The 25,995-nt window shown below is 47.2% G+C and overlaps 1 protein-coding gene across 2 annotated transcripts; it reads right to left on the reverse strand.

Annotated features, from left to right (window-relative positions):
* Positions 1-282: 282 nt before the first annotated feature.
* On the reverse strand, positions 283-25,995 carry TRAFD1 (TRAF-type zinc finger domain containing 1). 2 transcript variants are annotated; one of them, XM_072600416.1, is made up of 12 exons: positions 25,864-25,995; positions 24,898-24,958; positions 9,189-9,324; positions 9,043-9,096; positions 6,772-7,228; positions 6,213-6,482; positions 5,449-5,519; positions 3,800-4,051; positions 2,704-2,839; positions 1,806-2,139; positions 1,403-1,475; positions 283-1,111 (listed from the first exon to the last, which is right to left on the reverse strand). In XM_072600416.1, the coding sequence occupies exons 2-12, from the start codon at positions 24,939-24,941 to the stop codon at positions 1,064-1,066; spliced, it is 1,875 nt and encodes a 624-aa protein (XP_072456517.1). In that variant the 5' UTR covers positions 24,942-24,958; positions 25,864-25,995; the 3' UTR covers positions 283-1,063. The 2 variants fall into 2 exon arrangements, with proteins under 2 accessions (XP_072456517.1, XP_072456518.1); XM_072600417.1 differs by lacking the exon at positions 25,864-25,995 and adding an exon at positions 25,673-25,753.

Consider the following 25,995-nt stretch of genomic DNA (forward strand, 5'->3'; position numbering starts at 1 on the left):
TATAGGAGAAAGAGGGGTTTTCTCCGAGTGGGTCAGTGTCAACAACGGCCCTCAGGGCACCAGGCATCCAAGAGGTAAGCCAGGTGCTCTGGGTTCTACTTGGTTCCCAGGCAGTGACCATCATGGGCACAGGAGGCCACAGCAGGCTTATGCTGCACAGTCATGTACAGAGCCCTGATTTCATGTCACCCCCCTGCTGTCATAAGGGAGGGGCACAAACATGGTTCCTCACTCCTCCCTTGAGGAAAACTCAGCAAGCATTCACTTACACAGGAGACAGGGGACAATCACAGGCAGGCTGTGCCCAAGTACAAATTTTATTTCTATCATACGGAACTTTAAAAAATTAAAATAAAAAACGACTCAAACTTTATTTTCAGAGGCAACTGCAGAACTGCTTGAGGCTGGGGGGGGCCACTCCTCCAGAGCATGACTCCACCCTGCGGCTCCCCCCGAAGGGCCACCCCCAAACTCCCCCAGGAAGCCCCAGTGCCTCAGAAGTGAAAACATCAAGGTTGGCGGTGGTTCCCACTTTTGGTCAAAACCCAACATCCCCTACACTGGAAATTCCCTGACCCAAGGAAGTCTCATGTTCAGGACATGAATTTCAAAGCTAACACATGGAACAGGAACATACAGGTTGGCTGGCTACAGGAAAGCCTCAGAACACTTTGAGCAGGGCTCCCCTCAGGCAACAGGAAAATGACTTCACAAACAGCACAGAAGGCAGTAAGATGACCTGCCTTGAGCCTCTGCCCCCCCCTCCACCCCCCAACACTGCACAGAGACACAAGGGCCTTTTACCAGGGGCTTCTTGGGTTCGCCAAGGCCCTAGCCCACAGGCAGACGTAGAACTCTGAATGGCCTCCCCTGGGCTCTCAACAATCCTCCCCACACTGACCACTTCACAATGTAAAAAGTTAGAAAATGATGGCTGCCTAGAAAAATTAAAATCCATACAAGGTTCTCTGTTGGAACAATCAGAGAGCCAGCCTCTTGCACCAGGGCAGGCGCTGCTGTGCACAGAAGAGTAAAAACCAAGCTAACATCTCCGGCCCGGAGGCTACTCCTCTTCCTCAGCATCACCAGCTGCTGGTTTAGGAGATTTTGTCTGCAGAAACACAACCCAGCAGATGTAACTGCCTTTAGATCCAGAGCAGCCCCTCCCTTCCCCCTCTTCTCCATTCTCCTTGTACCCACAGGACTGCCCTCCCAAGAGAGAAGGTGCTCCCCAGCCCAAAGAAGGGTCCAGGGCCCTACCCACCAATCAGGCCTGGGCAATCTGTCTAGATGGACTTAAGGGGAGGGTCTGCTAAGCCAACCTTGCTTGGTCACTGGGGCAGGTGCCCAAAGTGAGCAGGCTCAGAGGGAGTGGCCCACTCAGTGGTGGATCCCGTATTACCTTAGTGGTCCTGTTTCGGAAGTTGGCAGCAGTGGGGGTAATCCGTGAGTTCCTTCCAATCTCATTTCTCACACTGAAAGGTCAGGAAAAGGAATTGGAAACCAGCTCTCTGAGGACCTTAACACCTCAGGAAGCAGCCTCTAAAGACCAGGAGGGTAAGAAAGGGAGGAAGGAGTAGCTGAGAGAAGCTATAGGGAGGAAGGAGTAGCTGAGAGAAGCTATAAAGCTTTGTCCTGGGGGGAAGCCCTGAGGAATCTGTCCACCTGCCTGCAGGCTGCAAAAAAAGGCAGCCTACTTTGCAGCAGGGCTAATTACTGCTCTGGGAGACCACAAGATGGAGGGCAGGTCTCCTAGGGGGCTCCCATACAGGACCCCCAGTTAACAGCATCTCTTTATTGCTTACCTCAATCCATGTCTCACCGGAGGTACCCGGGGGAAACTGGGCACATAGTTCTCAGGGTATAAACTTCGAGTAGGCCGACCAGTGGGGTTGGGCCCTGTGGCTGGGTTGTGGTTCCTGCGACTCTGCCCTCTTGTCTCCAGGCTATCCAAGTTGCTGGCCTTCAGCACTCGGGGAGGACTGGGCAGTACCCCAGGCCGAGGGTCCAACAAGGCTTTAGGCAGTCTGTTTCGGGCAAGCCCTATGCTGCTTGTGGACCTGCTGGGGGGCAGGGGGTACATCGGTTTGCTGGCAGTTTCCTGCCGTATATCATCCATATAGCAAGAAGACAAGTCTCCTGAAAGGGAAGAAGGGAGAGGAATGATGGAAGAAGGCCTGTGTTGCTGGGAGTCAGAGCCAGGACCCACCAGGGAAGGAGACAGCCCTTCCAAGGGCAATTCAGGTGACATTAAGAACGAACGATACTAATTAATTTTTTTTAATCTATCTCAAGCTCAGCCTGTTAAGAGGTCAAAGTCTGAGCCTAAAAGGCTGCTTAGACCCACCCCTGCCCTGGTCTCACTCCTCAGTCAACTCTATGAACTTGTTCAGAAAGCAGAGCCAACTCTCGCGATGCCCAACACCACCAGGACCATTTGTATTGTCCTCTAAAACTTATTTCTAAAGTATTTTTACCAACTTGTTTATGGAGTACTATGAAATCATTAAAAATGAGTTGAGGATGAGTCCAGATAGGCTGGCCAGAAGCATGGCTTTCAGTGCACACATTAATTCCCCAAGAAGTTAATACACACAAGAAGTCAAGGACTCTCAATGGGCTAGAAGACCATCCAAGATGGAGGGTCCTGGGCCTATGTGTGCTGTGTATGAGGTGCTGGAGCTAGACACCTCTGGGGGCTACCTTGGTGCCGGATCCGCCGCCTGGGCAGCTCGGGGGATGTCACTGGCTGCAAGCTGTCTTGTTTAGGAAGTGGTTCGCAGGCAGGAAGCAGCCATTCTGCGGGTACTGCAGTGCCTGGGCGGAGGTCACACTGATCCTGAGAAGAGTTAACCCCAATGAGGAGAGAACTCTCCTGCTCACAAACAGCCTTTCTGGGGGAGAAGCTACAGAAGGGGCCCAAGGTGGCATAAGGAATCCCGGAAGAGAATCTCCCCATCCAGGGCAGGAATGCTGACCACCCCACAGTCAGCAGGTCTTACTATCCTCCTGAGAGAGGGAGCAAGCCTAGAAAGCTCTTGCTTTACAGGACCCCCACCTGCTACAGACCCGGGCCAAGGAATCTGCAAAAGAAGCTAACTGCAGCTTTATATCTCTGCTGGAGGGTGTGTCACCCTCTGCCTCATGGCGGCAGCAACAAGCAGACAACCTCACAAAGTCCTGGAATGTTCATTTGGGCCTACTTTGGCCAAAACCAAATGCCTGCACCAGGAAGATCAAACTGATGCATGGTGGGTATCCTCATTTCCCCCCTCCCTCCATGGGCTAGGGCCAATTCACTGAAGTGGTCTGAGCAACACCATTACTGTGAGTGCTCAGAGCAGATCGGGCCGCACAGCAAGGTTAGAACCAAAGAATGTCAGAGCCAGCAGACCCCAAGAGCCCCGGGCTCTCCTCTTTTATCCTGGCCCAAAATCACATGGCTGGTCAGGAGAGAAACCAGGACCAGCAGATTCCCCGTATGGCTTCCCTCTGGAAGGGAGACCTCTAAGACTGAGGCTGCTGACCTCTAAGCTCAGCCCCAAAGTGCATCCATCCAAAGTCGCTATCCTGAAGGTGGGAGCTGCAGTCTGGCGACAAAGCTTTTTCAGTTTCCAAGTTACTGCAGCTAGCCAATCTGTGGGCTCACTGAGCATCAGCCCAGGAGTGTTGGCTCACTGAGCCAGAAAAAAGGACTGGGACTTGTAATCTGGAGGCTAGCTAAAAGCCCATGGTCTTCTCTTTTCATTAAACCCTCAAGTCCAGTCTCCACATGGCTGCATCCTTGGGAGGGCCATACCTGATGGTGGAAAAGGACTTCCTCTTCTAACTGCACACCGCAGAATTCACAGGGAATGATGATGCCGCTCTCTCCAGATGGTGCAGCTGGCAGATCCAGCAGGGAGCGGAACCTGCTGCTGATGGCCCGTGTGGCTGGCAGGTCCAGGAGCCTCTGAAGTTGATCCTCACGGTCCCCCCGGTCCTGGGACAGACTCGGGGGAGAGCTTCTCTTACTGAACGAGGCCACGGCACTTGTGGGGTTACAGCCCGTCTGACATTCAGAAGGGAATGCAGGATGACTTAATGATCAGAGACCCACCCCACTGCCAGGCCAGCTCCCAAACCTCTGCCCACATCAAGGTTTCTGTTGGGCCCCTGTGGATGTACTTGGGAAGCCACCCTGCCGGGGAGTGAGTATTGGGTGGGACTGCATCCCTAACATCTGCCCCACAACCTACAGCTGCAGCATCGTCATTCTTATACTTTCTCCTCGCTCTCTCCTCAAACCAGTCACTGATCTGGCTCCATGTCACGGGCCAGACACTGCTCTTTCCAGAGCTGCTGCTCACCTCCCCATTGCCAAATCTGAGGCCTCTTTTCCAGTCCTCACCCTTCCTGACCTCCCTTTCTTCCTCCAGGATGCTCTGAACTCTCCTTCTGGGGGTTGTCATGACTGGCCCCTTATCATGTTCCAGGCCTTGTAGGTTGTCCTGGAACCTCTTGGTTACCTCATCAGCTTCCATGGGCTTTAATGACTGTCTCTCCAGAGAGGACTGCCCTATCTACGCATCAGCTCTAGTCTGAAAGGAAGAGCTCAGCTCCCAGGGGCTGCCCAGAGCTTAGGTCTCCCATCACTGGGAAACATTTCCTCTCAATGTCCCAGAGACATCACAAATCCAACATGTCCAAAATAGGATTCCGCTTTTTCCACTTTTTGCCAAGTTCATTCCTGTCCAAACTTTGACATTTCTGTCAAAGACACCCATCGTCTGCCTCGCACAACCCCCTCAAGTCCCACTTCCTACAAGAAGCCCTTCCTTGTCCTCCACCCAAACACTACAGTGCTCTCCTCTTTCCCAAGGACCTCAGACCTTGAATTTTTACACACGAAAACATGTACGATGTCTCTCATAACAGAAATCAATCATCTTAAGGGCAAGACCTGTTTCCCCTTTGTCTTTGTACCCTGTCCTCCAGCACCTGGCATACAGTAGGTCCCTAATGCTTGCTCATTATTAACCACTGAAGGCAATCCAATTTCCTCCATTCATGTGTGTCTTCACGTTCCCTCCTGCCCCCATTGGGATGGACCTAATTCAACCTTCATCACCAGCACTTTTTTGGCAATGCTAAAACCTTTACAACACTGTGGGTGAATCATGTCTTACCTGCCCTGCCCCCTTTGGGTAGATGCTCCCTGCAGTCCTCAGGGAGCAACCACAATATACACAATGCTCTTGTAAGCACTAGGCACTTAGGTGTTGACAAGCCACCTGACATCGGGGCTGAGGCACAGAGAATGTGCTCCCTACCCTATCCCCCTATCCAGGTCCAGCTCCCTGTCCAGGCAGGAGCCCCCCAAGCCAGTCTTGTGCCCACTGCCCTTTCCATGACAGTCACTGGCTCTGCCCCCATAAGGGACTCCCAGAGGGGCCACTCACAACATACCTGATGAAGAATCAGGTCTTCCTCAGGATAAAGCTCTTCACAAAACTCACAAGGCAGCATGGTCTCATTAGCTGCAGAAAAGACAAGCATGCCTGCTTACTCCTGACCCCAGTCAGCCACACCCACCTCCCCCATGCCATCCCCTAACCTACTAGGTGTTCTGGTGCCTGCTTTACTGAAGACCCCTGGGTTTACTCCACTAGCCCATCACCACAACCTCTTTCATGCCCAAAACATTTCTACACGGCCAGGCCCCCTCCCCACCCCATTATCTTCTTGGCTATTCCTTTACAGTAGGTGTGAGGCACCAATGGCTTACTAAATTCCAAAAAAGGTAAGGTGAAAAAGTCTCCTCAGTCTATGCATCAGCAGTTCACAGATTCTCTTTTTTCTAGGATGTGTAAAAAGGCAGTCAAAAGAAGGTGGTCAGAAGACCCACAAAAGAGACATGAAAATGAGAAATTAATCTGTCCTCAGTCTTAATGACACCTTCGAGATCAGCAAAAGCAAACCCTAAAGTGAAGGCTGGTGGACACCTTCTCGCCCACACACAGAACAAGTCACTGAGCCCACAAAGGGCCACGGCCACTGTGCTATCAGCCCCTCTCCATCTCATTCATCAGAGAGCACTGGCCACTGCCCCTGGGTCCCCTGGGCTGTCCCTTGGGCTGTCCCTTCCCCAATGCCACAAGGGCCTCACGGGCTGCTGTTCTTTTAACAAGTCCCCTGTTCATGGCAAGGTTTAACTTTCCTTAAAGACTTACTTTTTGACTCCTCTGGACCCTCCGTGGCTAGGAAAGGCTCAGAACGGAGCAGGTCGGTGTCCCGGGCCTGGCCCAGATGAGCAGTCGAGCTGAGGTCTTCAGTATACACGGCTCTCCAGAAGTCCTCGAGGTGGGCAGCTGTGCAGCTGGGAGCACTGCTCTCACTCTGCAGGCTCAGGGCCAGCATGTAGTCCAAATGAGCATCTTCCTCCCCAGGGCCTGGGGGGTACAGCTGGTTTTTACTCCCTGTGCGCCGTTCCTGTTTCTCCACTTGGGCAAAAACCACACAGAGAGACACGTTAGGGGCAGGTGGGCACTCCTGTAGGGTCAGTTCCCTGCCTGTGGCAGGAAGAATTGCTACCAGGCCTGCCAGGGCAACTTCCCTCATCACATGAAGGGAGTGGGAAGGATGCCAGGCTGCCCCATACCCTCTAACTCTACCCTCTTCAGGAAACACCAAAGGCGTTACTTAGTTCCTTCCTAGACCCTTGGCCCTGCTCCCACAAGCACAGCCTCCACCTCTTTTCCACCACACACACCAGTGCCCATGATGGCTCACCTCGATTCTGGTCCAGCTGCATAGCCGAGCCAGCCCCTCGGTTTGCATTTCTTTCCATCTGGTCAGCTAGGAGCCTGCTGTAAAAGGGGTCCTCAAAGGACCTTGAGGGCCTCCGCAGGGGTTTGGTGGGGTTTTCTGGACCCAGCATGTTCTGAACACTCTGTGCTATGAACCATGCTCCATCCTCCTCGTGTTCCTCGTCCTCATCTTCCTCGTCCTCGTCCTCCTCGCTCTCATAGCCATGGAGGGGCCTGGTTCTTGCCTCTCTTTTTTCCTCTGCCTCTCTCCCACACACTTCAGGGTGTGTCTTGAGATCTTTCACCATAATGTTGCGGCCACACTTGCCACAGAGCTCAGTGCGGGCCCCGCAGTAATCTTCATGGTCCTTCAGTTTGAGGAAGGCAAGCTCCAACTCACAGTGCTGGCAGACAGCGAGTCTCAAGGGGCACTCCAGAGCCTGTGAGCAGAGCAGCCAGAGGCTTGTTTCAGAGACGCAGGATGCATCCTTGGGGGAGGCTCACTGCCTCCACCCTTAGCTGGCCCAGCTGACAGGCCCATCCCTGATCCCTTTCTCCTTCTGATCCTCACCACAGAACTCTTGGGGATTCCACTCAAGGACCTGGCCACTCGCTAGATTCTAAAGCTAGGTCTCAGCTTCCCCCAAGCTGCTCCTGCTCTGGGCTTGAGTTGGGAAGTAGGGAGATTTTGCTGGCTAAAAAAAATTTCACAATCTTTATGGACTTGTGCACAGCCCTGCTGAAAACTGCTAACATTAAGGGGCTCCTCCAAGCAGTAACGTACATAGGTGAATATGAACAAACTGAATTTTACATCTAATTGGAAGTGGTCATTAAAATCATGTACCTATTTCTTGCCTCTGAGGCTTAAGGCTCTAATTTTAACGAAGCACCATTTCTAAAGCTTATGTACTCTGCAGCCATAATGCTGAGAGAACCAAAGAATGCTCCAAATTCACAAACTTTCCATCCCTTTAGCACTGAAATAATAATGCCAATGAGGGAACTGAGGGTATTAAGTGGTCATGGGGATTGAATGAACCCCACTGCCTCCGTCTTGTGACTCAGTTCTAGAGCTGGCTCACTTGCCTTTCTATTCATTTATGGGTCTGTCCAATTTCTGTCTGGTGAGAAAACTTTATTGCACTGTTTGAACCTAGCCCTGTGTGGCTGGGAAACTGGGCCCCCTCTCCTTGCTTCCTGGAAACCCTTGACTAGGGACAGAAGTTATGAGGAGCAGAAACCCGGTCAAATCTGAAGATCGATGGAAGGGGTTTCCTCACAATTACACATCTCAAGCAACCCACGTCTTCTCTGAAAACTAGCACTGTACTGGTTAATCAGTTACTGTTCCCACAATCTTTTGACTGTTTACAGGCACTTGGAGGGGAGTGGGACACCTCTTTTTCTGATTTCAGAGAATTGCACCTGTCTGCTCTGCCCCTCCCAACTTGGAAAGTCCATAATTTTTCCTCCAATGAGATATCAGATCACCTAATTTTGTATCCTAGCTTATAACCTTTTAATGCAAAAGAATCTGTCTCCCCCTGTATTTGGGATCCAGTGCCAAAGTAAGGGCCCCAGTCCCCATTTGTTAAGCAACTGCCATGCAGCACTGCTTAATAAAACGATATGCTCGGAAGCCAAAACCTCTATTTCCTCAGTCATTTCATCTTTTATCGGCTACCACTGATTGATGTGGTTTAGGGGTTTGCTAGCAAAGTCCTAAAAGAGCAGATCAAGTACAAAGCATCGAGAGGTTTTTCAGAATCTCAGCACGACAAGCTTCGGAAGCAGTGTCTGCCTAATCCCTGGGACAGGCTTCTCCTTTCTCTGATCTCCTGCTCTGAGGTCAGCTGACCAATTCCTTCACTTACAGTTCTGAATCCACACAGATCCTAGCGATGCTAGGACTTCTCACCAAATGTTCTTTGACAGTCTGTCCAGGACTAAGTAGGGAGAAACCCGAAAGGCAGAATGAAGTAATGAGGTACCAGCTAGGCCTTGTGTGTGCAGCACTGTCCACCACAAGCCTGGATGAGCACGCAGCCAGGTAAATGAACAAGTGACGGCAGACTCAGAGCCCTAGTCTTCTCATCCTAGCCAGCTGAACCAATCACCCCTGATAGCAGAGGTGGCTCAGCATGGTGGAAGAGACCATGGGAGCAAGGGCTGCTTTGCAAGTACAAGTAAAACTGCATGACCACATGAGACCCCAAGTACCAGACTCCTCCTGGAGGTCAAGGGTACCAACCTCATGATTCGTTAACTGCCGTCTTTCCATCTTCATGTTACATTTACAGGCCACCTAGGGCAAGAGTGGAGAACGAGTAAGTCTGTTTTCTGAAGATAAGCTCACAATGCTGTTGGGCTGTGAATATGAAGGAGAATTAAAGCTACCTGGCTGTGCTCCAGCTCCACATGGGCCTTCATTTCAGATTTGGGGACTGGCTCCTTGCAGACATGGCACATGCCAATGTTTCGTCGACAGTGAATTTCATGAATAGTAAAGTTGGGCATGGGAATTTCTCTTTTGCTACAGAAACAAACAAAATAAAAGTGTATTTATTTACTGACAGCTCCATCCCCTTCCCCATCTTCCAACTGCAACACCAAACACTTCAAGCTCCAAAGCCTGTTCTTTGGGCCCTTCATGCCAGGTTCCTGGGGAGCCATGGCCTGGTGCTCTCGCTCAACCCTTTCTCCACAATATTTTTCCTTTATTCCCCTCATCTCTTCCCTGCTTTAGAAAATGAAATCCTCTAAGTTTTGAGTTAACCAAGTAACACTGAGTCTTCATCCAGCCCTACACATGAGCAATTCACAATTATTCCCTCATTTGGAGGTGACTAATGTAAGCAAACACAGGAGGAATAGATTCAGTTTCAAATCCAGGAAAAAAATAAAATTTGACATGGTCAAGTTGAAAACTCTAAATTCAAGAAAGACATAGAAGAGCTCCCAGACCCTGCTCTAGCAATAGCTCCTCTTTGAAGGTCCAGCTAGCAGGGTGCCCCAGCACCGCCATGTTACCTTGTAGAGCTACCTCACTACACAAGAGAGGCCAGACAGCACTCTCTCCCCAGAGCCTAGCACAAGACTCACCACTTAAGAAAGGCCTCCTGATTAACAGATTCTCCAAAGCAGAAATGTAAAACTATTTACTGGCAACCAGGAAAAGACTGTTTCCTGTCACCCATCAGAAAAATGCAAGTTAAAACTAAAGGCTTCACCTCATACCCTGCAATGTGGTAGACAGCAAAAGCTGGAACTCATGAATGCAATGCAGGGGAGCTGGGAAGCAGGCCAAGCATTCCAGTAAGCAATTTATAATTATGCTAAGAAAATGAGTAATGAGCCCAAACCCTCCACAGCCCAGAGATCCAAGGGCACAGGGAGGTGCACACCCAGGATGAGGAAATCAGGAAGAATTAGCGCTCTATAAATGCTCACTGCTACTGCTGATGATAATCATAATCCCCCCAACATTCTTATGGCAGCAACAGCAAAAACCTGGAAAATAGAAGCATCCCTCACTGGGGTCGGGGCAAACCAAGGCCAGTGCAATAGCACTGCTCTCTAAGAAACAACAAATGGGGAGGAATTCAGAGAACCCTGGTGAGCAAGAATGGCAGGGACTTAAGAGAGGGAAGCAAAAACAGCAGCCACCAGCACCAGCCTTCACCACCTTGTCTTTGGGGGAGCAGGTGGTCCGGGATACACAACCACTGCTCAATGACTGACTGGCTGCCAATGCTTTCAGCTGAGGTCAAGGGTCAGACAAAGCCTAAGCCTCCAGGGATTTTGCTTGTAATTGTTTATCATTGTCACAAGGGGAGATTTGAATTCAGAAATGCCTATCACATGAAAACAGGACTCCAATAAAACTTTAAAAAAAGTAGATTTCATGGGACACAAGGAGAAGCGAGAGCCCGATTAGCCTTTCTTTAGCATGAGTACATAGCCTGGAATCAGGAAGGAAGCCCTGAATACAAACCCAGACCTGTCGTAGCTGGGTAATGGGCAAGGCCACTTGGCCTGTCTCCTCTGTAAAATGCGAGGATCCAACGAGACAGGGCTGAGCACACGGTGCTCAGGGCTCAGCATCAGTACCCTTATTATGATGTGGGCCTGCAATCCCCAAGGTGCACAAACAAGGCCACTGGACTCGGGTCCCGTCTCTGTCTCTTTCTCTAGGTTACAAGTCAATTCTGCCTCCTCATCTCTCACTTTCGCTTCCCTCACATGGAAGGTCATGTGCCTTCTTGACTCATCAAAAATCTTTTCCAGTTCAGGGCCCATTTTCCTCCATGTCTTCATTATACTTGGAATCACAAAGGCCCTTATACCTAATCTAATTCAACCCCACAGAACTCAGTTCACTTCATCAATCCCAATCCTGTGCTGTCCCATGCTCTTGGTCAGTCATTTCAGTCACGTCCAACTTTCCATGACCCCGATGGAGGTTTTCTTGCCAAAGATATTGGAGGGGTTTGCCATTTCCTTCTCCAGTTCATTAAACAGAGTGAAATGACTTGCCCAGGGTCATACAGCTAGTCAGTGTCTGAGGCTGGATTTGAACTCAGGAAGATGAGTCTCACTGATCCCAAACCCAAGGCTGTATTCACTGCGTCACCATAAAAATCTCCTAAAATTACTTTGAAAATAAGCCCCACTCTGCAAAGGCCAAGGGAACAGCTAAATGAGTGGATAATAAAAGGATCAGAGTAGTTCCTTCCCCAAGAGCCCTGCTCGCACAAATTTAAAATAAAACCTAAAATCAGGGGCTTCTCCCCTCCACCTCAGAAGAAAATCCTACACAAGGAGTTTTGAGCCTGAGAAATGACTCAGTTACGCAAACAAAATGACCCATGAGGCATCTAGAACACTTGCTCCCATGCTGCTGGTGCCCTCTAGGCCTCCTACAACAGGCCACTCAAGAACACAGGCAGCCTTATTCCCAGCAGGTTTTCTGATTAAAACTTTTAAAAAAGGAAGAGAAGAAAAGAGAAAAAAAGAAAAGAAAAAACCCTGCCTGTAGAAATTTTCTGGTCCCAGGAAAAACTCAGAAGGACAAATTTCCCATCTGTCTGTGCATTTATCCCACAATGCAGCCTGATGGTGTGGATTAATTTGGACTCCACTTGGCCCAGTCCTTGGTCCACTCTGTAGGTGGGAAGCCAGACCTCTGCAGTGGATCAGGAGGCTTTGGGTTCTAGTTCAGGAGCTGCTGCTAAAGCCATTCAAAGGGAGCCAGCTCGCCCTTTGGTTACGTGTTCTACAACAGGGGTTCTTAACCTAGGGAACGTTTACTTTGTTTTAAAATAATATATTCTGAAAACGATATTTCAGTATCACAGGTTTCCTCTGAAACCTCAAGTACTTTTATTTTATGGATTTAACATCATCGTTCTAAGGAGTCCTAAACCTCCCTAGACAACCTAATGGGGCCAGGACACAAAAAAGGTGAACAAGTCCTGTATCCTATGATCTCCAAACTAAGCCCTCATTTTCAGTCTTGTCCAGGCTCTGCCCGCCTCACTCACCAGCCACAGTTTCATTAGATACCAATAATAATCAAGTTGGCTGCCAAGAAGTCTGGACAAAGTCTGGTTTTTCCAAGTCCAGCCCTGCCCAAAAGCCGAACACACCCAATTCATATAACAAAGAACCAATTCAATTCCATTAACATTGATTGAGCTTCTACTGTTAGACAGAAGAGAAAAAAGATAAATTAGACTTCTAGTCTAGATCACAAAACTTTTTGGTCTCAGAACCCCTTTACCCTCTTAAAAATTGAAGAAACCTCCCCAAAAGTTTGTTTATTTGGGTTAACTACACTCATATTTACCGTATTAGAAATCAGAACTGATTCGTTTTCTAAAATTTAAGAATTCATCTAAAAATAATAAAAAGAACACAAAAAAACTTCAAAAACAAAAAATAATTTATGATAAGAATGGCATTGTTTCACATATTTTTGCAAATCTCCTTAATGTCTGGCTTAACAGAAGACAGACAATTCTCATAAATGCGTCTATATTCAATTTGTTGTGACACGTGTTATTTTAGCTGCAGTAAATGAAGAGAATCCAGCCTCACAAAGACGTGCAATTGGAAAAGGGAGGAATATTTTAATAGGCAAATAACGTCTTAGTATGATGAAACTAATTTTGATCTTGAAGACCCCTAAAAGGGTCTCAGGGACACCCAGTTCTCAGACCATCTTTTGAGAACCAATGAATTAGACAATCTCAGCCCTCCAGAAGAGTATATTTCTAATGGGAAAGATAAGACATGAACTCAACTAAATGCAGTACAAGGGAAAATGAAGTAATACAACAGCAGAGATTGGTATAACAACTTACTATTTACAAAATGCTTAACATAAATTTGTTATCTGTTGCTTACCAGGGTGGAGAGAGGGCTGGCCCAGGAATCAGGAAACGCTGTTATCTGTCCTTGGACTCTAGCTAGGTGGCCATAGGTTAACCAGTGAATTTCTGAGCTAGCAAGGGTGGTGGTGGTTGTTGGTTTGGTCCTCCAGGAGGACCAAAATGACATGCCACAATGATAAAATGAAGTTTTAGCGTGTCCAACTGTGGCCACCAATACGGGCTCAGAATGCTGTCCCACAGGTTGGGCACAGATAGTCCCTGTGAACATTTGGGGTGGGTACTCCAAATTTGCACATCCTACTTTGTGCTGTCTCAATTCTGCTTTGCTCATACAGCACAGCACCCTTTCTGCTGTGGGCACACCATGCTGAGCAATCCTGTGCCAGTGTCTCTCATGTCCCACAATCAAATCCAAAGTTCTTGAGAGAGACTTTGAGAGTGTCCTTGTATCGCTTCTTCTGACCACCATGTGATCGCCTGCTCCATGCAAGTTCTCCATTAAATAGTCTTTTTGGCAAGCATACATTTTGCATTTGAAAAATGTGGCCAGCCCATCAGAGTTGTGCTCTCTGAAGCATAGTTTGAATGCTTGCTAGTTTAGTTTGAGCAAGGACTTCAGTGTCTGGTACCTTATCCTGCCAGGTGATCTTCAGAATCTTCCTAAGACAGTTCAAATGGAAGCGATTCAGTTTCCTGGCATGGAGCTGGTAGACTGTCCATGTTTCACAGACATACAACAATAAGGTCAGCACAACAGCTCTGCAGACCTTCAGTTTGGTAGTCAGTCTAATACCTCTGCTCTCCCATACTTTTCTTCAGAGCCTCCCAAACACTGAGCTAGCTGTGGCAATGCATGCATCAACCTCATTGTCAATGTGTACAATCCTGGAAAGTACACTACCAAGACAAGTGAATTTGTCCACAGCATTCAAAACTTCTCTATTTGTTGTAACTGATGATTCCATATATGGTGTGGTAGTGGCTGATGGAGCACCTCTGTTTTCTTGGTGTTAATTAGGCCAAAATTAACACAGTCAGCAGAGAATTGATCCATACTTTGTTGCATCTCAGCTTCAGAGGCTGCACTGAGTGAGTGCACAATCATCTGCAAACAGAAAATCATGCACCGACACTCCCTCCACTTTGGTCTTGGCTTGCAGCCTTTTCAAATTGAAGAACTAACCATCGGTACAGTAGTTGACTTTGATGCCGTGTTCATCCTCATTGAAAGCATCTGACATCATGGCTGAAAACATCATGCTAAAAAGCATGGGGGCAAGCACACAGCCCTGTTTCACTCCACTGGTGACTGGGAAGGCACAAGAGCATTGTCCACTATACTGAACCCAGGCAAACATGCCATCATGAAACTGACGTGCAATACTGATGAACTTCTCTGGGCAACTACATTTTGACATGATTTTCCATAAGCCCTCACACCTAACAGTGTCAAAGGCCCTGATCAGATCTACAAACATCGTGTAGAGACCTCTGTTCTCCTCCTGGCATTTTTCCTGGAGTTGCTGAGCAGTAAACATCATATTGACTGTTCCTCGGTCCTTTCTGAAGCCACACTGACTCTCAGAGAGATGACCATCTTCCAGATGAAGGATCAGCCTATTAAGGAGGACTCTAGCAAGAATCTTGCTAGCAATGACTGAGAGAGATCCCCCTGTGACTGTCATAGGACAGTCTATTTCCTTCACCTTTGTAGAGGGGGTGTGTGTGTGTGTGTGTGTGTGTGTGTGTGTGTGTGTGTGTGTGTGTGTGTGTGTGTGTGTGTGTGTGTGTGTGTGTGTGTGTGTGTGTGTGTGTGTGTGTGTGTGTGTGTGTGTGTGTGTGTGTGTGTGTGTGTGTGTGTGTGTGTGTGTGTGTGTGTGTGTGTGTGTGTGTGTGTCTTTATAAAGATGAACAATGGAGGCATCCTGGAACTCCTGGGGGATAACTTCCTCTTGCCATATAATCTGGAAATTCCAGTCAGCTTTTGTATGAGCAGTAGTCCCCCTACCTTGTAAATCTCAGCTGAAATAGACTCAGCACCAGGTGCTTTGCCACATGAAAGGAGCCTAATGGCCCTCAAAATCTCTTCTTCAGTTGGAAGTTCATCTAAGAAGGACTTGACTTCAACCTGAGGTAAACAGTCAATGGCCTCAGCATTGGTCTGTTGAGAACACTATGGAAGCATTCAGCCCATCTCTCTAGGATCATGTCCTTATCACTCACCACTGTGGCTCTATCAGCACGGAGTAGTTGTGATGCACCATAGGTTTTTGGTCCTCAGAGGCCAAGACCTCCCCACAACATCTCTGATGAGAAGTCTTCCAGCCTTGGCTCCCAGGATGGGAGCTTACCAGACCACATATGGATAGTTCTGTTACTGGGGAGCTGGAAGCCTCAATTTCTCTCTAGTTCCAGCCTCTGAGCACCAAGCACCCCAAGTCTCACGCCTCATCTATAAGACAGCCCTTCAAAATATCTGGGAGAGTTCGCATTTCCCCTTTTCTCCTAAGATCAAGGATTTTTCCTCTTCTCCGGACTAAATATCCAACTCATTCCTTCAAATAATATCAAAGAACATGCTCAGTCCTTGACCATTCTGCATTTCCTCCTCTGGACCCTTCAGTTTCTCAATGTCCTTCCTAAAAGAATATACCCAGAATTCAAGACAACACTCCAAGGACAACAAGGCTATTACACCTCGTGCTCCCTGGACAGTGTACAGGTTTTTTAAGGGAGGAAAAGACGCAACAGATGTCATGACTGCCATATCTCACCGCTGACTCCTACTGAGCTTGTAACAATCTCTCTGAGCCTCTGTATGACTGGCACCAGTCAAAGGAGGGTAATATCGTACCTATCTCCTTAATGTTGGATGGATCAAATTAGACAATGAATGTATAAGACTGTGTAAATCAGCCTGAAGGCAACAGACTAATGTCAGTTCTTGGAACTTAATCTAGCACAGAAAAGACCCACAAGGTAATGAACAAATCTTTGATGCTGGTGACAGTGTCTTAATTCTCACACATAACTACCGCTTGGTCCTACAAAAAACTACATTACATTGGAATCTCTCATCAATTCCCAAAGGTTCCATTATCACCACAGTATAGAGGATTCTCTCCTTTAGCACCACGAACAGCCTGCTGGATATTTCATGGGCATCTTAAGCTCATTTCCCCAGGGGCAAATCCTCTTGCAAAAACTTTATTATAATATGAGGATAACTAACTGGGGTTAAGACCACAAAAGACCACCAAAATATCTGATTGATTTCAATCCCTTCTCCAGGCCTTGGTTTTCAAAAAAAAAAACTGCAGGAAATTTTAACTAAAACTGATTTAGTTAAGACTAGGGATATGCAATTTTTTAAATTACTTTTTTAAAAATTAATTTATTTTTACACGCTTTTTAGCATCTCTCGCTCCCACGAAACTCCTGTACTGAACAAAAAAACAAATAATAAAATATTTATCAGAAATACACGTAGTTCAGGCAAAACAAATTCCCATACTGGCCATGTTCACATCCATGTCCCAATATGTGTGTGTTGGCATTTTAAGTTCATCAGTTCTTGGGCAGAAGGTTAAGTAAGCAATGTCTCTTCTGGGATTAAGGCTCATCAATGAACTTATCCAAACTCTGAAGCTTTCCTCTATGGTTCTCCATACGTCAGTATCACTACCTGTTCTGGTACTGCCCACTTCACTCTACATCACGACATAAAAGGCCTTCCCAGTATGCTCTGAAACTGTCCATTACATCATGTTATGGCACAACACTATTCTACTGGATGCAGAAACTAAAATTTGACCAACCAAATTGCCTATTAGAATACCGTCCCTTAAGTTTTCAATTTTTTGCCACAATAACTATTATAAATATTTCTGTTCCTACACAAGCCCCTACCCACTTTCTTTGATCTCTCTGGAGTACAGGCCTAGTAGCGATATAGCTTAGTCAAAGGGAATGGACGGTTAGTCATTTGAGAGGCGTAATAATTCCAAACTGCTTTTTAGAACCTGTGGATCAATTTACAGCTTGCAACAGGGTCCTGCTTTCCAACACATTTGCCATTTTCTTCTTGTCATCTCTGCCAATCTAATGGGTATAAGGTTGATTTTGTTCCCATTGCAGACAGCTTACATTTCTTCCTTTTCAAACTGCCTACTCACATCCCTGGGCCATTTATCTACTGAGGAATGGCTTAGCCTTATCATCTGAATTCTTTATCTTAGAAATGAGATCTTTGTCAGAGAAACGAGCTGCAAAGATATTCTTTTCCCCATTTACATATGTCCCCTCCTATTTCCCTTTTAAACATAATCTTTTCCCACATGGAAATCCAGGGAGAGGGAGAAGGGGGATTGGAGTGTGTGTTCAATTCTCCTTTATCAAATTCCTATGAAAGTGAGGTTTGTGGGATGTCTACTGGCCCTCCCCCATCCTCTATGATTTATATGTTCATCTTATGTGCCTTTATGTCATGTGTCATGTCTTTTGACAGTCATAATCTTTTTCTTCTCCAATACTATACTCTGTCCTGCCCATTTTTGTCTTCTAAGACCATCAAAATAAAACCATCCATGGGCCCCGTCATTTTTACCTTTTTTCCCCAATGACTCTTAGCTGGGTAGCTAGGTGGCACAGTGGACAGAGCATTAGGCCTGCAGTCAGGAAGTTCAGAGCTCAAATCTGGCCTCAGGCACTTACTAGCTATGTGACCCTGGGCAAGTCACCTAACCCTGTTTGCCTCAGTTTCTTCATCTGTAAAATGAGAAGGAAATGGCAAACCATTCCAGTATCTCTGCCAAGAAAACCCCAAATGGGGTCACAGAGTCAGACACTACTGAAAACAACTATACAACATGACCCTTACAGAGAGTAGGATTTTGAGAAGTCATTTGTTTCTTATCTCCCTATTAACATGCAAAACATTCACTCCCCATATTCCCTTTCAATTCAGCAAATATGCGAACCTTTCTGTTTCTCTTGGTGCCTGAGTTTCCATTTCAAAGTGTCTACTGAGTTTTATCTGAAATTCTTAGGAATCTTCTATTCCCTAAAAATTCATTTTTTTCCCTTGAAGGATTATACTTAGTTTTAGATTATACATCCTTGCTTATCACTTGCCTTTTGAAAAACCGTATCACAAGCTCTCCTCTTTTTTACAGCTGCAGCAGCTAAGTCTTACGTAACCCTACTGTGGTTCTAGCCTGGCAGGTCTTTGTCTGTGCCTGCCAGTTCCACACAGACTACCCCTCTGCTTTCCACCAATCTACCCCTGATGGTTGCTATCAGGATCTCAGCAGGATTCTGGAGGTTTTCTGTGGATCCCAGGGAAGAGTAGAGACATCTACAGGTGATTTTTATTTCCTTTTAAACGAGTGGATTTCTAAGCCCCAGAGTGGTATTTTCAAGGGTCTAGGATCACCAAACCTAGCATCGTCTCATCATACTAAGAATTTTTTAAAATTACAGATTGAGACTGACAATACTATCTGTATTAATCTACAAATCTGGTGCCATGCCAAACTATCCAGAGGTCACTTCACTGAGCCAGACAAAATGACAACATTTATTCAGAAAAACAAAGGTCTAGAATTTCAGAGCAAATGGGGGGAAGGAGGTGAAAATGAGGAGGCAACAGTACTTCTCTACCTCGAATCACGCTATGAAGCAGCACTATAACTTTGATAACGCTTAAGACGTAGACTAGTACGGCCATTAGGAGATGGGAAAGGAAAAACCAAAAACTGTCAAACAACCCGGCATTTGATTCACATGAGAAGATAAGTTATTTAGGAAAGAACCTCCTACGTACCAAGAACTGCTGGGAATATTCAAAAAGTATTGGCAAAAAAACCAGGTTCCAATATCATACAACATGTGCCACATTAAGCTCACAGGAGACACATAACCCAGGAGATAGTCAGGAAAAAAAAATCTGAAATCCTAAGTTAAAAAGAAAAAAAAAGACCAGCTCACATACCTTCCACACTAAGGTTTAAGGAAAAATTTACAACCAAACAAGGTAGAGAGGCAATCACAAAAAGTAAAACAGATCATCTTGATTACGTGCACCTGAACGGCTTCTCCAAGAAGAAAATCAATGCGACCAGGATGAAGGAATTCTGTCAAAAAAATTCAGTTTAAAAAAAAAGGTCCTGGCATCAATACCTACAATAAAGACATGACATCTCAAGGCGCCTGGGGGGAGGCGTGGGCAGGGGTCACACACAGAAGACCAAGGGCCATTCATTCCACAAAGGATAAACGGCAAAGGATAGGAACAATTCTCCAAAGAACTGCAAACTATGAACAATCATATGAAAAATAGCTCCAAGTCACTAATAAGAGAAATGCAAGCCAGAACTACCGAGGCAAAGATGACACACAACGGGCATAGTCAGTTCTGAAGGAGCTGACCGTACTGGAGAGCAATTTGGAAGGATGCTACAAAAGGCTGAAAATGTTCCAACCCTCTACCCCAGAAATACTGCAGCTGGGTACGTACTACACTTCATTCTACCCCACCGCACCCAAGGATGGTAAAGAGAAAAAAGGTCCCAGAGACACTAAAATATCTACAGCTGTAGTAATACAGAACTAGGGGAGCAGAGGAGATGTCCACTGTTAGGGAAACAACCAAACAAACTGTGGCATGTGAATGTAATGGCATGTTACTCTGCTATTAGAAATAATGACTACACAGAACAAGAAGCCTGGGGAGCCTTATAGGAACTGATGCAAAGTGAAGCAGAATCAGAAAAACAAGACGGATGGTGATGAGTGTGAAGAGGAAATAAAGGAAGAAATGAAACGTCTGAGTCTTAGGACCAAGCACTTGACCAGGAAGTGAATCTATCTCCACCTCCCTGCCCCTTTACAGATGCAGGCATGGAACAGGCAGGAGCCTTGGCACTGGGAGCTGATGGGTTGTTTGTGCTCAACACTTCCCCACCCTCTTTGGGGGAGAGGGATGGGATGGGATGGAGGGTGGGGGAGAGAAAGAACAGGATTAGGAAATTAGAGTGATAGAAAAAAAACAAAATGTTTTTTTTTAATTAGATAGGCACAAGCCATGTTCAGTGTGCTTTTGCTGGATTTTTCCAATTCATATAAAATTTCTCTGAAATGTAATAATTAAAATTAGATTCATTCAAGAAGTCAGTTCTACACTAACCACAATTTGATGAAATAATCACCACAAGGCTAACAGTTAAGTTCTGCTGAAAACTCAACTATCCATAAGGAATTTGATTTATGAGTCCTAGGTAAGGGAAGTAGAAAAGGACAGAAGGAAATGTTCAAAACACACAACCATCTGAGCTGGCAAGTTTTTTAAAGGGGTAATCAACAAGAGAATCTCCTCCCCTAGCCCCTGAAATATGGCACTAGAAGTTAATAAAATTGGTAACACAGACACACACACACGCACACACACACAGACACACACACACGCACACACACACAGACACACACACAGACACACACACAGGCACAGACACACAGATACACACACACAGACACAGACACACACACAGACACAGACACACACACAGACACAGACACAGACACACAAAGACACAGACACACACAGACACAGACACACACACATAGACACACAGACACAGACACACAAACACACACACACACACACACCCCTCCCACCCCCCGCCCCCGCCCCCCCTCACAGCCAGGTAGTGCTGCTGCTAAGTGATAATAAGCAGGAGAGAACACACTGCCTTTTTATATCTAGACACAAGGATAGAAACCCCAGAGGAAGAACTGATGAACGATGAAATCTCGCCTGACACAGAAATCAGTATTTAAACAAACAGGAGATCATAATAGTGGGATCCTGAGTAAAATAAACTGTTCAGCCCACTCCACCCCCCCACCCCCCGCCACCAGGCCAGAGTCTGAGACCAGAAGGAGAGTCCTAAGCCCCGAAAGGGAAGAGCTTCCCTCTCTGTCCCTGGCCATGTCTAGGCTCTGGACAAAGCTGAGGATTTGGTACCATCCACTGTAATGAACCAATCCTTCCCTCCAAGGATGCCCAGCTTGGCCTCCAAGCTTGATTACAGCTCAAATTTGCCCAACAAAAGAAAATCACCTTAACCTTTTGCTAAATAGGAATGATGAGAACACAAGAGCTCCAAAGGTTTAGCAGCCTGGCCTCAATATGTTTGAGGGAGGATGCACTGCAGGATGCTTAGTCATATTCCTTACCACTAGAGCTTTTTCTGTAAATAAATGGCTTTGCTTTAAATCGCCCTGTTTTCATTGGCTCTGCTGTAAGGTAACAACAACCCAGCCTCTGTGAGCCTTCGAACAGTTATTTATACATTGTCATGGGCCTGAAGGTTACTTCCTGGGGTGGCAGTGGTTTTCTGACTTGGGAAAAAGTCCTTTCCAAGACTGAATTCATGACAAAATATCAACATTCTAACACCAGAAGCAGCACTCATGTTTTCCAATAAGAGAGCTGACAAGCACTCATTAAGTGACGTTGTTGCGTACTATGAGCCAGGCACTGCGCTACACACACATTGAAGATGCCCCAGGAAAGTGAGTCCCTACACTCTGGATGCCCACCATACACTGGGGGACTGAGGTATGTTCTTAGGGATCATAACATACAAAAACCCAAAAGTACAGGAATCGGAGTGAAGGCACTCATGTCTTATGCAGGAGGGCGTGCCTGGTTTCAAGAGGCAGATGTGAGGAGGAGGTGGGGGACAGCCTGAGCAAAGGCTGGGAATGGAGAAGAGGGTAAAGGCTGGTTCAGCTGGACTGTGTGAGAGGGAATGATGGTCAAGGAGCCCAGGAAGACAGCTAGATTCTAGATTCGAACAGGGAGGGGTTTCCCTTGCCAAGCAGGGGCCAGAGGCCACAGTGGGAATTCAGAGATGTGGCCTGGTCTCAGGGGTACAGAGATAGATGGAGAGGAGGGGGAAAAGCCAGAGGCAGGAAGACCAAGTAAAAACCACGATAACAGCAAGAAGTGATGAGATGACAGTGATCTCTTCCAGTGAGTGCTCAGGCTACACCGGTTTATGCCATAGATAACAAAGGAGTAGGAAGCGCAACAGAAAGAAGAAGGAGAGAGGGAGGGAAAACCAGACTCAATCCCTTGCTCTAATTCAATTCAACAAGTAGGTGGCAGGCACTGAGGTAGATGTACACTCCTCAACCATTAAACCTAAGTCGCTGCCCCTCTCACAAAGCACCCCAAAGGAGACTATCCAAACCCAGGAAGGTCGAGGAGGAAGGGCCTCCCAGAGGCAGTGGCAGGAGCTGAGCTTCCAAGGAAGAGGAAACTCTGGGGCAGAGAGAAGGGAGCACATGGAGGCACAACCACCACTAGGGTGAAGGGGAAGGGAAGCTTCAGCTGTGCTGACTGACACAAAGTGCATGAAGGAGAGTAACCAGAGGGAGGCCTGGGAAGGGAAGCAGGAGCCACCCAAGATTTCCGAGCAGATTTTTTGAGCAGTCTGATCTGTTTTAGGAAGATCACTTTGGCAACTGTGGGAAGACAGGATGAGAGGGGAAGAGGGGCCTTAAGTTCATTCAAGGAGAAACCAAAGTTTTCTCCTACATTAAAACACTGAAACAGGCTGAGAAGAGAGGTAAAAACTAATGCAGATGGGGCAGTCACTTTTTTGTACTGAAACATCAAAAAACACTGATTCTGAAAAATCTCTAGCAACTCATGTCAATCACACAAGATTTTTTTTGTGCTGGGGGAGGAATAGAAAGGGAAGGGAAGGACTCCCAACATGGAAAGTGCCTCCACTGAGAGAAGACACCAAGGCCTCTTAAGCTCTTCTGGTCTCCTGGGACATCAAGTGCCTGGCCCAGGGTCATAAAGCTAATGGGTCAGACACAGGACAAATAACTGATTCTAAGGCCAGCCCTCTTATTACCTGGGCTTTCCAGGCTTCTTCAATTTGGTTACTACGTTGATAACTATAATTCAATATAATGGTTTCTCTGGGGATCCTGGGTTCTTATTTTATGTATTTAAAAACATCTTTCTGAAAAGGCTCTAGACAGCCAAAAGGGTACATCATGCTGTCACAAAGGTTATTGATACTAAAATTCCAGCCAGATTTATGGCTAATCCATTAATGTGACCTTGGAACCAGTCACCAAACCTTTCAAGGTCTCAGTTTTCCCCTATAAAATGGGGAAGTTGGCCAGCAAGGGAATTTATTTCACTTCAATACTTGTTTGTAACAGGCTTTGTTTTTCTTGATTTCCCAGCTGTGTGTGTGTTGGGGAGGGGAAGTAAGAGGATGAAGACCCGAAAATAAAACAAAACTAGCTTTCACAAATGAAAATAAAATGGTGCAGTTGGGCTAGGTGACCACTAAGGTGCACTCCAGCTCCAGCTCTAGGATCTATGTCTCCCAAGTTTCCTGAGACAGAATTACAGACTGTTAAGATCCAGAGGAAGCCTTGGATCATCTAGCCTCATCTTTCTTCCCCTTGCCCATTTATTTCACAGAGAAGCAAACAACCCCCAAGAAGGGAAAGGCCCACAGCAAAGCAAGAGAACTAGTGTCTTGCTCTGTCCCCCAACACCCTAGAAAGAAAATACGCATATGATCCAAATGAGTATACTTTCCCCAAATCTGGCCACTTCCAGACTCTCCTAAAGCTCCCACTCTGGTCCTACAGCCTCATTTTTCAATCCTTCTTCAAAGCCCACAGCAAATTTCTACAAAAAGTGAAGTCCAACAACTAGAACTAACCAGCCTGTCTAAAGCCACTGATCAATCCCTCAGGATAGAAACACCAAAAGGAAGTAGTCCAAAGGAAGTAGTCTCTGCCCTCAAAGAGCATTCATCATCTTACTAGTTATTAGAATGCCAAAAGTACATTTGTCTAAAAGACTATTTTAAAGAGAACTCACACAAGGCAAGCGCTCATATGGAGGTCAGAAGAAGCGATTCAAGGATACTCTTGGGGTCTCTGAAGAACTCTGGAATAGACTGTGAGACCTGAGAGACACTGGCACAGGACTGCCCCACATAGCATGCCCATGTCAAAGAAGATGTCATGTTCTATGAGCAAAGGAGAATTGCAGTAGCTCAAAAGAAACATGAGATTCGAAAATTTAGCACCATCTCCACTCCAAATGTTCATATGGACTCTGTGCCCAGCCTGTACCCTGATCCCAATATAGTGATGTCATTTTGGTCCTCTTTGAGAATGAAGGACAACAACCACCACATCTTACTACCATGTCTTACTTTGGAGTGTGTGTTCATCCTTGGTTGCCGAAGAAGACCATGCCATCAGAGAAATAATGACATGACTTGCACTTGACTTTGTTTTGAGTGAGGGAGGGCTGTGCAGGTCACCAGCCTCACTTCTCCTCCAGAGCCATCTGAATCCAGGGACCAGATATTCATCAGGATGACTGGAGATGACCCAGGATGAGGTAACTGGGGTTAAGTGACTTGCCCAAGGTCACACAGCTAGCGAGTGTCAAGTGTCTGAAGTGACATTTGAACTCAAGCCCTCCTAACTTCTGCACTGGTGCTCTATCCACTGCACCACCTAGCTGTCCCCTACTTTCGAGTACAAGTGTGGGGAGAAGGGCTCAGGAGGGAAGACAGGATACACCAGATCACCACATAAAGCCAGAGTTTAACTAAAAAACATCAGCGTGAGTTAGCGTAGGTGAATTCTCTTACCAGTTGTCACACAGTTGAGTTTCCTGTTCTATCACTTCAGCCATCTTTAACTTGGAAAAGACTGGAGGAGAGAAAAATCAAAACGTGGTGCTTTCATTTTCAATTCTAAGAAATCACTCACAGAAACGAAACTGACTTTGTCAATTACTGCCCCCAGAACTCCAAGTAAGAATCACTGCTCCGGAATCCTCAACAGGTTGGCTCCCTCCTTGCAGTTTACAACACTCTTCCATAAAGGAAACACTCAAAGGACAACTTTACTGAGGATCCACGTTTCACAGATTTAGGCCTGGAAGGGAGCTTCTAACGTACTCTACAGATGAGGGGGGCTCCGAGCCCCTGGGGGGTGGGATGTGAACCCACTTCTCCTGATGCCAAATAAATACAGCACTTCTAACCACAGATCCTCAGTTACTCCGCTCAAGAGGAGACTTACTTGGGAAGGTACAAGACCAACGGTCACTGCCCCAAACCCCCCTCCCCTCATCCTCAGGGCGGGCTCAGGGAGCCTGGGGACTGGCTGGAAAGGAGATTCCTCATCTCCTCGGGTGGGAACAAGGCTCGCAGGGTCCGGCCCTGGGAAGGCCTTTATCCCAGCCCCCTCCTCTCACAGATTACAGAATCTGGGGTTTCTTTTTCTTCCCCTGAAGGGCAGGACTCCGCCCCCCAAACACCTTTTCCGGACCTCAGGGGAGGGTTACGTGAATTGGATTCATGGATTTTTTCCCCAGCGGGAAAACGGCCCAGAAAACGAGGCCTGGAGCACTGAGCCCACCTGCTTCCCCGGCGTCCCCCGGCCCACCCGAGGCTGGACCAGCCGCCGCCGGCCAGAGGCCCCGCCCGCCCGCGTCCCCGGGAGGAGGACGCCCGAGCGGAACCTGGGCCCCGCAGGACGCTTCGGGCCGGACCCGCCCCCTCCCCCAGCCCCCGTTACGGCGGAGCTCGAGGGCGGCCGCTCCGGCCCACCTGGGAGGGGGAAGAAAGGGACCGGTCACCAGCAGCGGCAGCAGCAGCAGCAGCAGCGAGGGCAGCGGCAGCCGCAGCAGCAACACTCCCGCTCGGCCCCCGCACTCGACAACCGCCCCAGAACCGCCGCCG

This window comes from Notamacropus eugenii, chromosome 4 (genome assembly GCF_028372415.1).
Source record: "Notamacropus eugenii isolate mMacEug1 chromosome 4, mMacEug1.pri_v2, whole genome shotgun sequence".
In the NCBI taxonomy this organism is placed as follows: Eukaryota; Metazoa; Chordata; class Mammalia; order Diprotodontia; family Macropodidae; genus Notamacropus; species Notamacropus eugenii.

What these genes read in the sequence shown, in the direction of transcription:
- TRAFD1 (XM_072600416.1), bottom strand. Translation starts at nt 24,941, where the DNA reads ATGGCTGAAGTGATAGAACAGGAAACTCAACTGTGTGACAACTG. An exon ending in TGGAGCTGGAGCACAGCCAG is followed by an intron (nt 9,097 to 9,188) that starts GTAGCTTTAATT and finishes CTCTTGCCCTAG; the next exon opens with GTGGCCTGTAAATGTAACAT. An exon ending in GGGTCCAGAGGAGTCAAAAA is followed by an intron (nt 5,520 to 6,212) that starts GTAAGTCTTTAA and finishes TCTTTTCTGCAG; the next exon opens with CTAATGAGACCATGCTGCCT.